This window comes from Cordyceps fumosorosea (assembly GCF_001636725.1).
Source record: "Cordyceps fumosorosea ARSEF 2679 chromosome Unknown scaffold_19, whole genome shotgun sequence".
NCBI lineage: Eukaryota > Fungi > Ascomycota > Sordariomycetes > Hypocreales > Cordycipitaceae > Cordyceps > Cordyceps fumosorosea.
Window position 1 is genome coordinate 166,541 of NW_017387319.1, and position 13,076 is coordinate 179,616.

General features: G+C 56.3%; 4 protein-coding genes across 4 annotated transcripts; 1 reads left to right on the forward strand and 3 right to left on the reverse strand.

The window, feature by feature from the left end:
- Nucleotides 1–450: 450 nt before the first annotated feature.
- Nucleotides 451–2,486, reverse strand: ISF_06938 (Plus-3 like protein; the record flags this gene model as incomplete). The annotated part of the gene is made up of 4 exons (XM_018850542.1): nucleotides 451–1,227; nucleotides 1,284–1,420; nucleotides 1,476–2,224; nucleotides 2,320–2,486. The coding sequence occupies 4 exons, from the start codon at nucleotides 2,484–2,486 to the stop codon at nucleotides 451–453; spliced, it is 1,830 nt and encodes a 609-aa protein (XP_018702187.1).
- Nucleotides 2,487–3,079: 593 nt separating this feature from the next.
- On the forward strand, nucleotides 3,080–3,817 carry ISF_06939 (catabolite repression protein CAT5; the record flags this gene model as incomplete). Its single annotated transcript, XM_018850543.1, has 1 exon — nucleotides 3,080–3,817. One exon carries the CDS (start codon nucleotides 3,080–3,082, stop codon nucleotides 3,815–3,817), a length of 738 nt encoding a protein of 245 aa, XP_018702188.1.
- Nucleotides 3,818–4,273: 456 nt separating this feature from the next.
- Nucleotides 4,274–9,529, reverse strand: ISF_06940 (phospholipase D1; the record flags this gene model as incomplete). Its single annotated transcript, XM_018850544.1, has 1 exon — nucleotides 4,274–9,529. One exon carries the CDS (start codon nucleotides 9,527–9,529, stop codon nucleotides 4,274–4,276), a length of 5,256 nt encoding a protein of 1,751 aa, XP_018702189.1.
- A 2,283-nt stretch (nucleotides 9,530–11,812) lies between these two features.
- Nucleotides 11,813–13,023, reverse strand: ISF_06941 (hypothetical protein; the record flags this gene model as incomplete). The annotated part of the gene is made up of 2 exons (XM_018850545.1): nucleotides 11,813–12,160; nucleotides 12,235–13,023. 2 exons carry the CDS (start codon nucleotides 13,021–13,023, stop codon nucleotides 11,813–11,815), a joined length of 1,137 nt encoding a protein of 378 aa, XP_018702190.1.
- Between the last annotated feature and the right edge of the window lie 53 nt (nucleotides 13,024–13,076).

Below are 13,076 nucleotides of genomic sequence, written 5' to 3' on the forward strand. Positions count from 1 at the left end.
TGATGGATGAAGATGCCCATACCTCGTCGCCGTCGCTATGCAATGCTTCTTCAGACAGAGGCAAGCGTTTTCGATGGTCTCGGAATGGAACGTGGAATCAAAGGCATAAGAGGGACGAAGCAGCATTTGGTAAATGATGGTCGGATTGAAATGTGAAATAGCAAGCCCATTGGATCACAGGCCCTCAATAAAACGCCATGTACGCCCTCTCCCACGGAAAGACAACCCCCTATAATGCGATGATTCCCTGCGTTGCCCCCTTTGAAATGAAGACATTGTTGCTCCGATTTGCTAATAAAGATGAGAGTATATGAATGATACAACCTAACAGATCTTCTTCCTCTCCCATACCATTCCCCCTTGCCTTGTTTCTCTCTCTTGTGCGTCCCGCGACTCCCGCAGACACCCGAATACATCAAGACGCAAACTAAACGCAGGACTATTATTCTGTTAGATATCAATATCAATATCTAGATCCAACGACCCAATCACGTCGTCGTCCATCAGCGGCTTGTGGATCGTCGGCAGGCCCTTGCCGTCCTCCGCCTGCTTCCGGTCCTGCAGCTTCACCAAGTGCGGCAGCAACTTGGCAGCTCCATTCACCGGCGCTGCCGCCGCACTCGTCGTCGGCGTGCTGACCCCGCTCCCCGGCTTGCTCCCCGCCTCCGGGCCCGATTCGTTGACGTCGTGCACAAACTTGGCCTTTGTGCGCAGCCGCCGCGACGGGTCCTCCTGGACCATCTCCCCGCGGCTCAGCGACATCTCAATCTCCCGCGCCCTCGCCTTCTCACGCAGCTGCGCCCGACGCACCGCCTCCTGGTTCAGCCTGCGGTTCTCCTTGTTGCGCGCCGCGAGGCGGTCCTGCTCCGTCGACATCTTGGCCGCGCCGCCGTCGTACGCCGAGGACGACTTGGACAGGCCAAGGCTCGTCTTGAAGGCGAGCCGCTGCGTGCCCAGCTTGTCCAGCTCCTCCTGCAGCGTGGACATGCGCTCCTCGTCGCCGGCGACGGTGGCCTCTTCGAGCAGCCGCGCGACGCGCTCGCGCTCGGCCGGGTCGAAGCGCTTGCGCAGCTCATTACGACGGGCCAGGCGCGCCTTGATCTCCTCGTTGGTCCAGTTGTGCGTGAGGAGGCCGTTGATCTGGTCGACCTTGCTGTTCAGGGCGACTTTGAGCGGCGTCTTGACGTTTTCGTTGTGGCAAGTTATTTGGTAGCGGTTCATTTCATTCTGCAAGAGTTGTTAGAAAGGGCTGGCTGATGGTGCCACATGCTACGCCATCGTACCTCTGTGAATTTGCCACTGGAGGCAGCGATGAAAGGGAATTCCTTAATAGCCTTTCCGTGCCCAGCCTTGACATATTGATCCGTCACAAAGGTGCCGTTGGGACCACTCAGCGCATAAGGTCTCCCGGTGGTAAAGCCTGCATCGTTTTAGCCTCCAAACCGTCGGTAAAAACGCCCACGCCGCGCACGTACCCTTGATGATGGCCATTCTATACTGCTCCACGCCCGTCTCTGGATGAGGACCCAGGGCGATGCGGATGAAGCAGCCCGTGATGGCCGACTCGAACCCAGGCGTGAAGCATACCTGGGCAAACTCGTTACGTCCCAGACGCACCCTCTCAAAGTCGCGCAGCTCCGGCTTCGGCTCGTCCTTCTTCTCCTCCTTGTCCGGCGTGCGGGAGCCGCCGCGCCGATAACCGTCCTCGCTCGCCTCGTCGTCCAAGTCGCGCCGCGGCGAGTAGGCGTCCCGGCGCCGCTCATGGTCCTCCCTGCGCTTCTGCCTGTCCGCCCTCGCGCGGCGCAGCGCGTCCATGGCCGTGCCGCCACCAGCCCCGTGCCGCGACGATTTTCCGCGGGTGGCCGCGGAGTCCTCGTCGTCCTCGTCGCCATCCAGGTCGGCGCTGTCGGCGCTGCGCTTCTTGCCGGCCTTGCGTTCGTCATTTTGCGTGTCTGTGACCATCTGCCGCAGCAGGCGGTTCTGCCGCAGTCGCTCGATCTCGTTGGCGCGGTCGGCCAGGATCTGCTCGCGCTTCAACTCGGGCATCGCCATGATCTCCGCCTTCTCCGCCTCGTCGCGAAACTTGCCGTCGACGGGGTACTTTTCTTCGTCGCTGCCGCCGCGAGCACCGCCGCTGCCGCGCGCCCTCGGCTGCTCATCGTCCGAGTCTGATTCATCCATGGGCGCCGAATCTAGCGAGTTGGGCGAGCCCGGCCCTGAGAAGCTGTTCCCTGCAGGTTAGCACGCGCGATTCAGCGCGCGGCCATCGTATTTCACTATGCGAAATAGATGGCCATATTCAGAAGAGTAGCTACTCACGCTTCGCCTTCTTCCTCTGATTCGCCATCCGCATCGTGCCTGGAATTCTTCGTCTTGGAGCCTCTCTTTGCTGGCGACGCGGAGCGTCTGCGGTCGTCGACGACCGACCCCTCCGAATCGGAGTCGCCGCCGGCAAGATCAAAGAGATCAGCCTCGAAATCAGCCATTGTATGTGTCGGTTGCGCAGTGGACTAATTTCCCCAGCTGCAGGATCGATTTTCGTGGCGAGTCGAAGCCGGACTTTTAATTCGTAGGTTGCAAGCGTGGGATTGCGTTTCGCTTTGCCGTCTATTATTAGGAATGTGGTGAAGAATACATTAAAAGAGGGAAAGCCGTCGGTGAAAGGATCGAGGAGGCGAAGAAGAGAAAAGGAATGGGAAAAGTGTGAGAGGTTTTTCACGGCCAGGGGCGAGTAAGAAAGGCACCTGGTTTTTAAGTTGGGTGATTGAACAGCGCAGTGCAGGACTGGCTTCCTGGTGTCGCGCCGCGCAGCCACAACACGTGTGGCTCTAACTTGGTGGCACAGCAGCGGAAGACGGCAACAGTGTTTTTCCGGGTTGCACGAACAAATTGGTTGACGCTAACAATCTATCCGGACCCACATCTGTAAGTCGGGTCGCAGGTGTGCTTCGGAGCTCCACCGGGAGCCATCAAATAGCTTGAACATCGCCGAGCTCGATCAGGCCATCCCACGACTTCAACCCTTTGCCCTCCCAAGCCAATTCCGACAACCGACAGACTACTCACAAAACCAACCACCATGTCCGCCGTCGCACAACGCATATCCCGACCCGCGCGTCGCCTCTGCACACGCCTGCCTCCATCCTCCTCCCGCACATTCACCAGCGCCGCGCCCACCCTCCTCGCCACAGCGACCTCCCCATCCTCCTCCTCCTCCTCCTCCAGCACCAGCAAGCCTCGCAAGCCGCTCACCCCCGAGCAGCGCGCCTTCCTCTCCTCCGCTCTCCGCGTCAACCAGGCCGGCGAACTCGCCGCCGTCCTCATCTACTCCGCCCAAACCCCGCCCCTCGTGCGCGCCCACCCGCACCTCCGCCCGCTCATGCAACACATGCACGACCAAGAAGCCGGCCACCTCGCCACCTTCGAGTCCCTCCTCGCCCGGCACCGCGTGCGCCCGACCGCGCTGTACCCGCTGTGGTCCGCGCTCGCCTCGGGCTTGGGGTGGACCACGGCGGTGCTGGGCCGGGAGGCGGCGATGGCGTGCACGGAGGCGGTGGAGACGGAGATTGGCGGGCACTACAACGAGCAGATCCGGACGCTGCTGGAGATGGTGGCCGGCTGGGAGGCCGAGGGGTGCGAGGTCGGCCCGGAGTTCAAGGAGCTGATTGGGACGCTGCGCAGGATCAGGGATGAGGAGCTGGAGCATTTGGATCATGCGGTCGAGCACGACGCGAAGAAGGCGGATCCGCACTGGCTGCTCACCGGCGTCATCCGCGCGGGCTGTCGCGGTGCCATCTGGGTCAGCGAGAGAGTTTGAGGACCTGTGATCCTCAGGACATATCACCTTGTACAAAAAGAAGAGGGAGTGGCATATGTAGGAAGAGAGCGTTGGGACATTTTCTTGTAACTGAATTTTCCATTGTCTAGAAAAGGAGTGTACGCTATATATAATGTATCACCACCATGTATCAGTATCTGCACCTCCTCCCTTCTAGTATTATTACCGTGTATATATAATCTTGAACAAGAGAAGAAGAAAGTGAATCGAATATTCCAATGTATCTCAGCAAAAAGCCGACAAAACGCCCACGCAATGCCAACGTAAAATCAAGCTAAAGAAATAAGTGAAAGTCTAAGTGTGTTAAAGACGAAGCATCGCAAATCTTCGTCTTGTGAGTGTGTGTCTTAGCGGTGGCTGACGTGTGCCGGCGGCATTAATTACTACCCGCGGTTAGTTTTCTCATCTCCTCGCACTTGTTTCATCATGGACTCACTAAATCGCCAGCGGAGCAACTCCATCCACCTGGTATCCCCAGTTGCCGTTGTGCTCTTCCGTAACGAGCCAATCGTAGGGGAACTCAACGAGATTGCCCTGGACCATCCTCAAAAGACCCTCGGCCTCGGTGCGAGAAGGCATGTCTTCAATGTTATTGGACCAGCGACGGCTTCCCTTAGTGGTCGCGCGACGCCGCCTCTTAACGGAGCCAAACTGAGCATGGGCAGCTGCGGCGGCGGTATCTCTGGTGGGCGCCTTCTCAAGGTTGGCAAAAGTTGTCGTCTTACGCTCAAGCGTTTCTGGGTTTGTAGATTGCTTCTCTACCTCAACGCCCACCTCGCGTTCTTGGTCTGCCGTCGCCACTGCTGCCTTCTCGTCAACAGCTTCCTCCGACTTCTCACCAGTGACAGCTTCGTCTGACGTCTCACCAATGGCGTCCGGGTTGTTATGCTGCTCGTCGAGATTCGCAGCCAGTTTCTCGGTATCCTCGCCGGTGATGCTCGCCAGTGCCTCCAGATCTGGCACAGAGATACCAATGGCACCACTGCTGGCCGTGCGTTTGATGCTGCCTCTAGCTTCGCTCATGGCTTCTGGCTCCTCCGAGGCTGTGCGAACCTCCATTGTCTCTTGGAATTTTTTGTTGTACGCAACAAAGTCGCGATAGTCGGACCATGTCTTGACCTCAGAATCTGGCATGCATCTGAAGACTTTGCGATAAAGCTTGGTGTTGTTGCGCGCCACCCTGTTCCAGATGTCATCGATAAACTCTGAAGCAATAGGATCCACCATGCAATCCTTTGTGATAGTTGCCATCTTAATTTCAGCAGTCATATACCGGAACGCACCCAGGGCATCCTCCTTAGCGTCGACTTCACTGGATTCGGGTAGCATAGTTAGCTGGGCTGGTCGTACATCGTCCACATCGGCAGCACGCTCGTCAAATGGCGGGAGAGGTGGAAGCTGCTTATCCTTAACGAGCTCCGACAAATGGCTCTCGCGATCCTGCGGATCCTTATGCTCAGGGTCTGCCAGGGTTCCTTTGCCCATGGAGTCGATGCTCCGGACCAAGAATTCGTGGCCATTAACAATGACAGAGTCTCTGCCTTGGCCGTGACCAGATTGCTCGGCATCTTTCCAATGATCCGCGCCAAAGCCGGAAACATCGTTGAGGCGACGCTCAGCCTGCGAGGCCGTCTCCCCATCTATCGTCTTGCCCTTGTTCTCTTGCTTGCCATCGTCGTCTGAGGACCACGCATCGGGGTCTACCGCCTTAGCCATACCAATGTCGAGGTCACTGTTAAAGCTTCGGATGTGTTGCATTCTAGGACGAGCTGGTAAGCTGGCTTCGTCCTTATCAAAGCCGCTCGCAGATCCAGCTCTGTTGCTGTAGATGTTGTCCATATGTTCCTCGAATGTCTCGTCGTTATCGTCACTCCCGCGCTCTTCCTCCTGGATTGCATCGGTATCAAGACCTAGGTGCTCCCGCATCAATCTCATGCGCAAGGTGTGTGCGAATCTGCCGACTTGGTACGGCTTGCCGCCCATGGTAGACCATATCATATCAGTATCGCGAACAATTGCCGCGACTTCGGAATCGCGATGGCCAACCATGGAGCGTTCGTTGATATTGGCAGAGCCGATGATGGCCACACGGTCATCCACGATCATACACTTGGCGTGAATGTACAACTGTTCAGTAACGACAGCATTCGTACTCATAATACCCCACTGACGAAGAGAAAAGAAGTCAATGTAGTCCTCGGGATCAATTCCAGCAGCACGCAGGCGGCCAAAGATGGAATTTTCGCCTCGGCAAATACTCCGCAGCTGGCACATGATGATCAGTCGTACACTTGTGCCTTCCTGCTCATCAACAGTATTTTGGAAGCCAGGCATGAGCGGGATAAGGATGATGCAGCGCCAGCTCTCTCCATTTTCGTGGGCTCGAACGATTCTGTGCACGATCGCGTCGCCGATCCTGTTGACAATGCGAGTGTTGTATGCTTCGGTACTAGAGATGAAGAACTGATTCTCGATGTAGACAAGATGTTCCGAGTCCTCAATCATCTTGACGTAGGCGGTCTGGATGCTGTGCTCCGTTTCCTCCAGGCCAAGGGACCAGTTGCTGGCAGACCTCAGCATTTGCACTTCACAGGTACCAGTCAATCCTAGCGACTCGAGCTCGGTGAAATTAGCCTCCGGTGGTGGCAGCAGGAATGGCAGTGGTCTGGTTGATTTACGACCACGGCGAAGATAGTTCCATCTCTGGACGAAATGACGCGTCAGGTCACGGGCGGGCTGCCCAACTACCTGCATTCCAATATCATGCCATGGCATTCGTGGGACTCTGGAGCGGTCGTACATTTCCTCGTAAGGCTCGCCAAGACGAAAGAAGTCTTGCACACGTGGGTTGGAGTAGTCCTTGCCAGGGAACAACTGGCAATGTTCCACATCCCTAGGCGCGTCGTCCATTTCAAAACCTGTCGGTTTATCGTCAACGATGGGGTGCTGTGGGCAATCCCATCTTCCAAAGCAAAGATCCACGCCACCGGTAAATGCAACGTCGTGGTCGACGATGCAAATCTTTTCGTGGTGAGCAAAGAAGAACTGGTTTTTCTTAAACTGATTGGGTGACCGTTGAACGAAGATGTTGGGGTGCAAGTTCAGCAGCGAGAACTTGGTGTACTCGGAATCGATGGGGATAGCCGCCTCAACGTTTCGGTAGATGATGACGAAAACTTTAACTCCTTCACTGGCCTTCTTCTGCAGGAGACGGTCGAGGCGCCACTTCTGACTGATAGCAGCAGGGCGTCTCAGGTACAGCTCGGGGCTGAGCCACCAGTCGTGAATGTAGATGACATCCTTGGCCATGTTAATGGCACGAGAGACGTTCCACATGTAATCGCGTCCGTCAACAAGCCACTGTGCGAACACGCCTTGTCGGACGGGGGCATAGCTCCCAAATCGCTTCGGGTGAGACCAGACGGTCTGCTTCAGCATTTCGTTGATAGACTCCTGGAACTGTCTCATAGCCGAGTGGTGTCTTGCAAAGAGGCGAAGCTTGCGCTCCCCATTTCGGAGAGTTAGCGTGTGTGACTTGGAAGAAGGAGTCTCCATGGTCAAGTCGAACTCGTCCTTCTTGGAGGTGATTCGTTTGACACCATGTCTCTTCGATGCGATACTAAATTTAGAGTCGACGAGATAGACGTCATAAATGTTCATGTTCTCGGCCGCCTCGACACAAACAATATAGCTCTGACGAACGAGGAACCATTTGCGGCTGTGGCGAGCAATAACTTTAGCAGGCGTCAACACACGGCGGAAATCGGGGCCCTTAGCAGATTGAATGTGTAGATAGCATTCCTTGCCGTGATAGCTGCGCTCAGCGGCAAGACGAATGCCGAGGGCAGAAAGTTCCAGAAACCGGCAAAGACGGTTGCTGTCGGCCCTGAACATGAGCCAGCGAATCAACTGGGAGAAGTACTGCTCCAAGGCTCGTCGCTGTTTCTCCATGTAACGCTGGCGCGCAGCTTCGGGGCCGTCGTCGCTAGGGCCTTCGCCATTGTCGGCGAGGCCAGTCGAGCGGCGTCTCGCAAACAAGTTAACGATGGAACGTTTGCGGCGCGGGTGTGTATTGCCGCCACCGTCACTGCCGGAAGCTTCAGCATCGTCGCCGTGCAGGTCCTGACCTCCTTCCTCGGCAATCTGTTCTCCAGCGCTGGCCGCTGCAATCTCCTCGTCAATGAGCTTTCCCCCCTTGACTAGATTTCGCAGATAGGGGAACACGTAGTAAGGGAAGTTGGGCTGCTTGGGTCGATGGATCTGGCCCGGCAGATACATGTCGTTGTTTAGGGCGATCTTATAGCGGAAGTGAAGATTGTAGATGTCTTTCATAGAGCGAACAACCGTCCAGACCATTCGACTGGGGCCGCTCCCGTATTCTAGCTGAAGGGTGAAAGCGTGGTGGTACTCCTTTTCGTCTCCGGGTCCCGGTCTGCTGTCTGTTACTGTCAGTTTCAGCTGCTCCAGCAGAACTGGGATTCTCTTGTTCCCGTTCTCATCTCGCTGGATCATGCTGGCAAACATGAGAACGGCAGGAGCTCCGGCTCTAAGCTCGGCCATTAACTCGGTGGATTTGTAGTAGTCGATGCGATCGTCCTTCCTTTGACGCAAGAGCTTCAGAGTACTTTTGACCTGCTTCCACTTCTGGGCACCAAAGTTAGAGGCACGTTCCGAGTGGAAGAAGGGCCTGCGATGCATGATGGCATCACCGTCAGAGACACCGCCACCGCCGAAAACAGTAATCCGACGATGGTGACCATGACGACGACCCACAACAGCCGAGCTTTCCAGAGCTTCAATGTCGGTTTCGTGTTGCGCGATTCCGGTGTTAACTAACGAATGGCCGCGTCTAACAAAGGGACGTCGCCTGCGCCGCCGAGTAGTCTCGCCCTCGGAGAGGGCATGGTCGTATACGGATGTGTCTGGCATGCTCGCACGGCGTCTCAAGAACCTGTAGCTCAGCGCATCGCCGTCGCTGGGAAATCGGAAAGGGGAGGCGGGAGCTGATCCGTCGCCCTTGACAAAGCGGCGCATCCTGCGCTTCTTTTTCCTGAGAGGTCTCGCAGTCTGTGTCTCGTCTGCCTCCTCTTCTACGTCGGCATCAGCTTCGCCGTCCATGTCTGCATCCGTTCCTTCGTCTTCTTCGTGCAAAGTGTCTGACACTCGGCTAGCAAAACGGCTGGCTGTGGGGGACGCTGCGGCCGATTGCGAGTTGTCGAGGTCGAGCGAAGGAGGAGGGTGTGTAGATTGGAGAGAGGTTGGCGTAAGAGACTTGAGCTTGGACATGATGGAGGCGCTCCTCGACTTTGCGGCTTCGGGATTCTCGGCAGAGTTGTGTCGGGAGTGCGATGGTTGGACAGCTGGGGGATCGAATCGGGCAAACTGAACACGAGCGCTCGGGGTGCCAGGAGTGCTTGGGGAGGCTTGACCGGCAGGGTGTCCGAAAGACTTTATGCTGTTTGACTCTGCGACATTTTGTGGAGGGAGACTAGCAGAGAGAGTCGTAGGATCGCTTGACGCCGCCTCATTTTCTCCAAGGTTTATTTTGTCGACTGCGGCTCTATCCAGGCCTGGCTCCGGGGCCGAGGCGGCAAGGCTGCCTCCAACCACGGGCGGCACGTAAGGTTCGTCATTCGTGGGGGACTTTTGTGGCGAGCGGGAAAATGGCGATACGGAATCATCGCGAGCCATGTTTGGCAGCGGATACGCAGCGATCGCGCGGGGGAGTTCGGGTTCGGCGAGGGCTAGTTCGGTTTAGGGGTGGTATTCGTTCTGTCAGGGCAATGCTATCATGCTGTGTCAGTCCAGAGAAGTATGAAATATGCCGAGAAAGGACGTACAGGTCGTAACGCTTCGCAGCGTTGCGGGTCGGAAGGCCGCAGCAGGTGCGCGATGGCAGCCAGGGACTGCGGGTGTCCGCCAAGGGCAACTACCGAGAGCGCCAATATCGTGATGTGTATATGGCTGCTTGTGGTAGCACATGTGATGGGTTAAGCAAAGCGGTGAGCGAGCAATGTAGTGAGGAAGCCGATACACGTGCGTGGAGGCTACGCGGACAGTTGGTCAAGAAGGTAATCTACTCGGTGAGGTTAACGTTAACGAATGACCCTGAAAGCTGGGGTGCGATTGCAGTGCCCAAAGTTATAGGGGTGTGGCGTTGCGGTGGCTTGTGAGTGGTCTTCTTGGGCTTGGTACGTGGCTGGGGTTGATGCTGGGGTCAACTCTGAACGAGATGGCAAGCAACTTGAAACAAATCGCCACCCAATTACCATACGTGGCTGTTCAGGAATATTTTACTTCAATGCATTATTGACGTGGCCGACTGTTGCTGCAAGGTTTTTGTGCGCCGCTTTTGAGTTGTAGTGTACAGCCGGCGTGTTGCTGGCTGACGACAAAGTAAAACTCGCTGCATCCGTAGTGTTGGGAATAATAAGAAAAAAGAAACAATTAAATAAGAACAGAAGGAAGGGGGATAACAGGAATCGAAAGAGGAAAGAAACCGGAAACATATTGGTCGAAAATAAAGAAAGAATTAGAAAATAATACTTGAAACTAATTCTTGGAAAACAGTAGTCGGAAAAATAATACAAGAAACAATTCAGAAGTGTCGCATATTACCAATAATCTACGGCACATCACTCTATGCAGGCCACGCTACAAACGGCCTTACCATTCCTTAATACTAGTACGCCTCGCCAACAAACTTGGTCAAGGGTAAAGACGAGGAAAGTTTAAAAAAAAATGATCCAAGAATAGTTCCCTAATATCGTGCGTGGTTAACCAATGTGCACCGCTTTGTTTCAGCCATAGCGTACAGCAAGTCCCATAAGGCTGCAGCTGCTACTGTACGCCCGCTGCAGTTCTTCGCCCAGACGGGCAATATGAATCACTGCGAGTCTGGCCGCCATCGAGGACACCAGATGTGCCTATATTCAGGTGGCGGCATCGCAGCAATCGAATCTGGGTTCGATTTCACATCAGCCCCCACGGTCCGTCCGGTAGTTGGCTGTTCCCACCTGCTCATGCAGACCACCACAGCCGGGCAGCACATATGCGAACACGATAACGATCATTCGAGAGCCCAAGAGCTGCTAAGCCGTTATCCGTCATGTCCGGGACCCTAGGACATTGTATAAGTGGCAGACGGATGGCGGTTCTGCAAAGTGCCCCATCACGGACGGATCTGGGCGTCGCCGCGGGACGCGCGCTGTGACCCCCCAATGCCATCGATAGTTGACTACATCAAAGATGGGATGGGGATGGGGGCACATCGGAAATAGCGCGGCGACTGGCATCATCTCGTCATCTGTAACTTTACTTCACCATGAAGCTCAAGCAATTCCTACCCAACCATTGCCGTGGCCACCAAAGAGCGCAATCTACATGCGGGCCCAGACGTACGGTATAGGTTAAGTTGTACCTACCCAGGTAACGAGGATTTCCGCCCGCGACCAGCCGCCCGAGCCCTCACGCAGACCTGCAGCCCGACTGACCCTCCGGTTGAACGTCAAAAGGGTGAAGACATCTGCTTCGCAACCAGCGGCGCCCGAGCCAATCCTCGCAGCACGCCGTCGGCTTCTCGGCCGCCCCGGCCACGGCCACGACTTGCGTCTCAGCCAAGGGAAAGCGTCCGCAGAAACGAGGCCGATTCGGCATCCATCGCTGCGAGTTTGACATCCCTGCTTGGAGGAGGAAGTTTCTCTATCCGCAAGAGGTGTCATCGTTGCTACGTCGCCGGGCGATGGGTTGTCAGCAAACCTCACTCCCCGTCAGCAACCAAGTTAGACTTACTAGCCCCTACCCGGCACATGGTATCGACCATCTCACGCCATAGCCTTTCCCATCTCGTTGGAAAACACGTTGATCTGATTTAAAATACATTATACATTTTTATCGTATCACGCAAAACTAAACATTTTGCAGCGCTATGTACATGGAAACCCCCAAAAGAAAACTCGTGAGGCTAGGCTTACCCTAGACTGGATGCCACGGCGTGTTCTGTTGCTCTGATTGCGTCTTGTCCACGGACACGGAGTATTCCACTGACTTGACGATGCCTTCCTTGGGGAGGATGTTCTCCGCGCTGCCCGAGGACTGGCTGGAGCCCACCACCGTGCTCTTGTGGTTGGACGGATGCTTGACGTCCTCGAGGTGGTACGCGTTCTCGTTGTTGTTCCTCGTCCCGCCCGGTTGCTGCCTCGACAGCCTCGAGTTCTTGGAGGCCTCGGTCTCGCGACTGTTGGACTTGTACCGCCTGTAGCTGAGGTCTTTTGCCTTCTTGATGAACACGGGGGCGAGGAACGGCAGCGACGTGACCATGTTCTGCAAAAAGCTCGTGTTAGTTTGGTCTAGCCTAGCAAATCAGGGAGAAGGGGGGGGGGGGGGGGTCAACTTACACCGACGTTGAACTCAATGACGCCCCAGAGGACCAGCATGGTCGAGTTGCCGTCGCCAAAGGAGATGCGGTTGAGCTGGATCAGCCGCATGACCGAGCAAATGGTCGTGAACAATCCGAGCAGGAAGACGCCCACCAGGCCCGCCTTCTTCGCGTTGGGAATCTTGAGCGTCAGCAGCACCGGGATCGGCAGCACCGCCACCAGCACGTCCGACACGATCGTGATCAGCGAGTAGATGAGCGACGTCTGTGACAAGTTCACACACGTCGGGTGCGGATCCGCCACCTTGAGCTCCCACGAGAAGCTCACCGGCCTACACGCAAAGATGAGCGCGAACGCGCTCCCCAAGTGTCCCAGCAGCACCGCCGCGATGGCCACCCAGATGAGCACCCGGTAGCCGCGCTTGCTCGTCGCCTGCAGCAGCCGCAGGTAGCTGATCAGCAGCGCCACCTTGAACAGGCTCACGCCGAACTGGTAGATCGGGCGGCCGGCAAAGTTGACCTTTTTGTACGTCGCCGCGTCCGCCGGGTCGCGCGAGCGTAGTTTCAGCGGCAGGCCGAGGCCGTACTTGGTCTGCTCGATGGTGAGGATGGAGTAGATGAGGGCGAGGAGGAAGGAGGCGGCGGCGACGTAGTCGTCGGCCATGAGGCCGCGGCCGCGGAAGCTGAGCCACAGGCGGAAGCCGACGACGGCGAAGGAGACGACGGTGAGGACGATGCAGACGGCGACGATGGTCCGCCACTGGGAGATGGCGTCCACCTCGGGGGTGGCGTTGGAGACCCAGGTCATGGCGATATTTGCTTGTGCATGTATATGTATATGTGGCAATGCAAGGAGGAGGG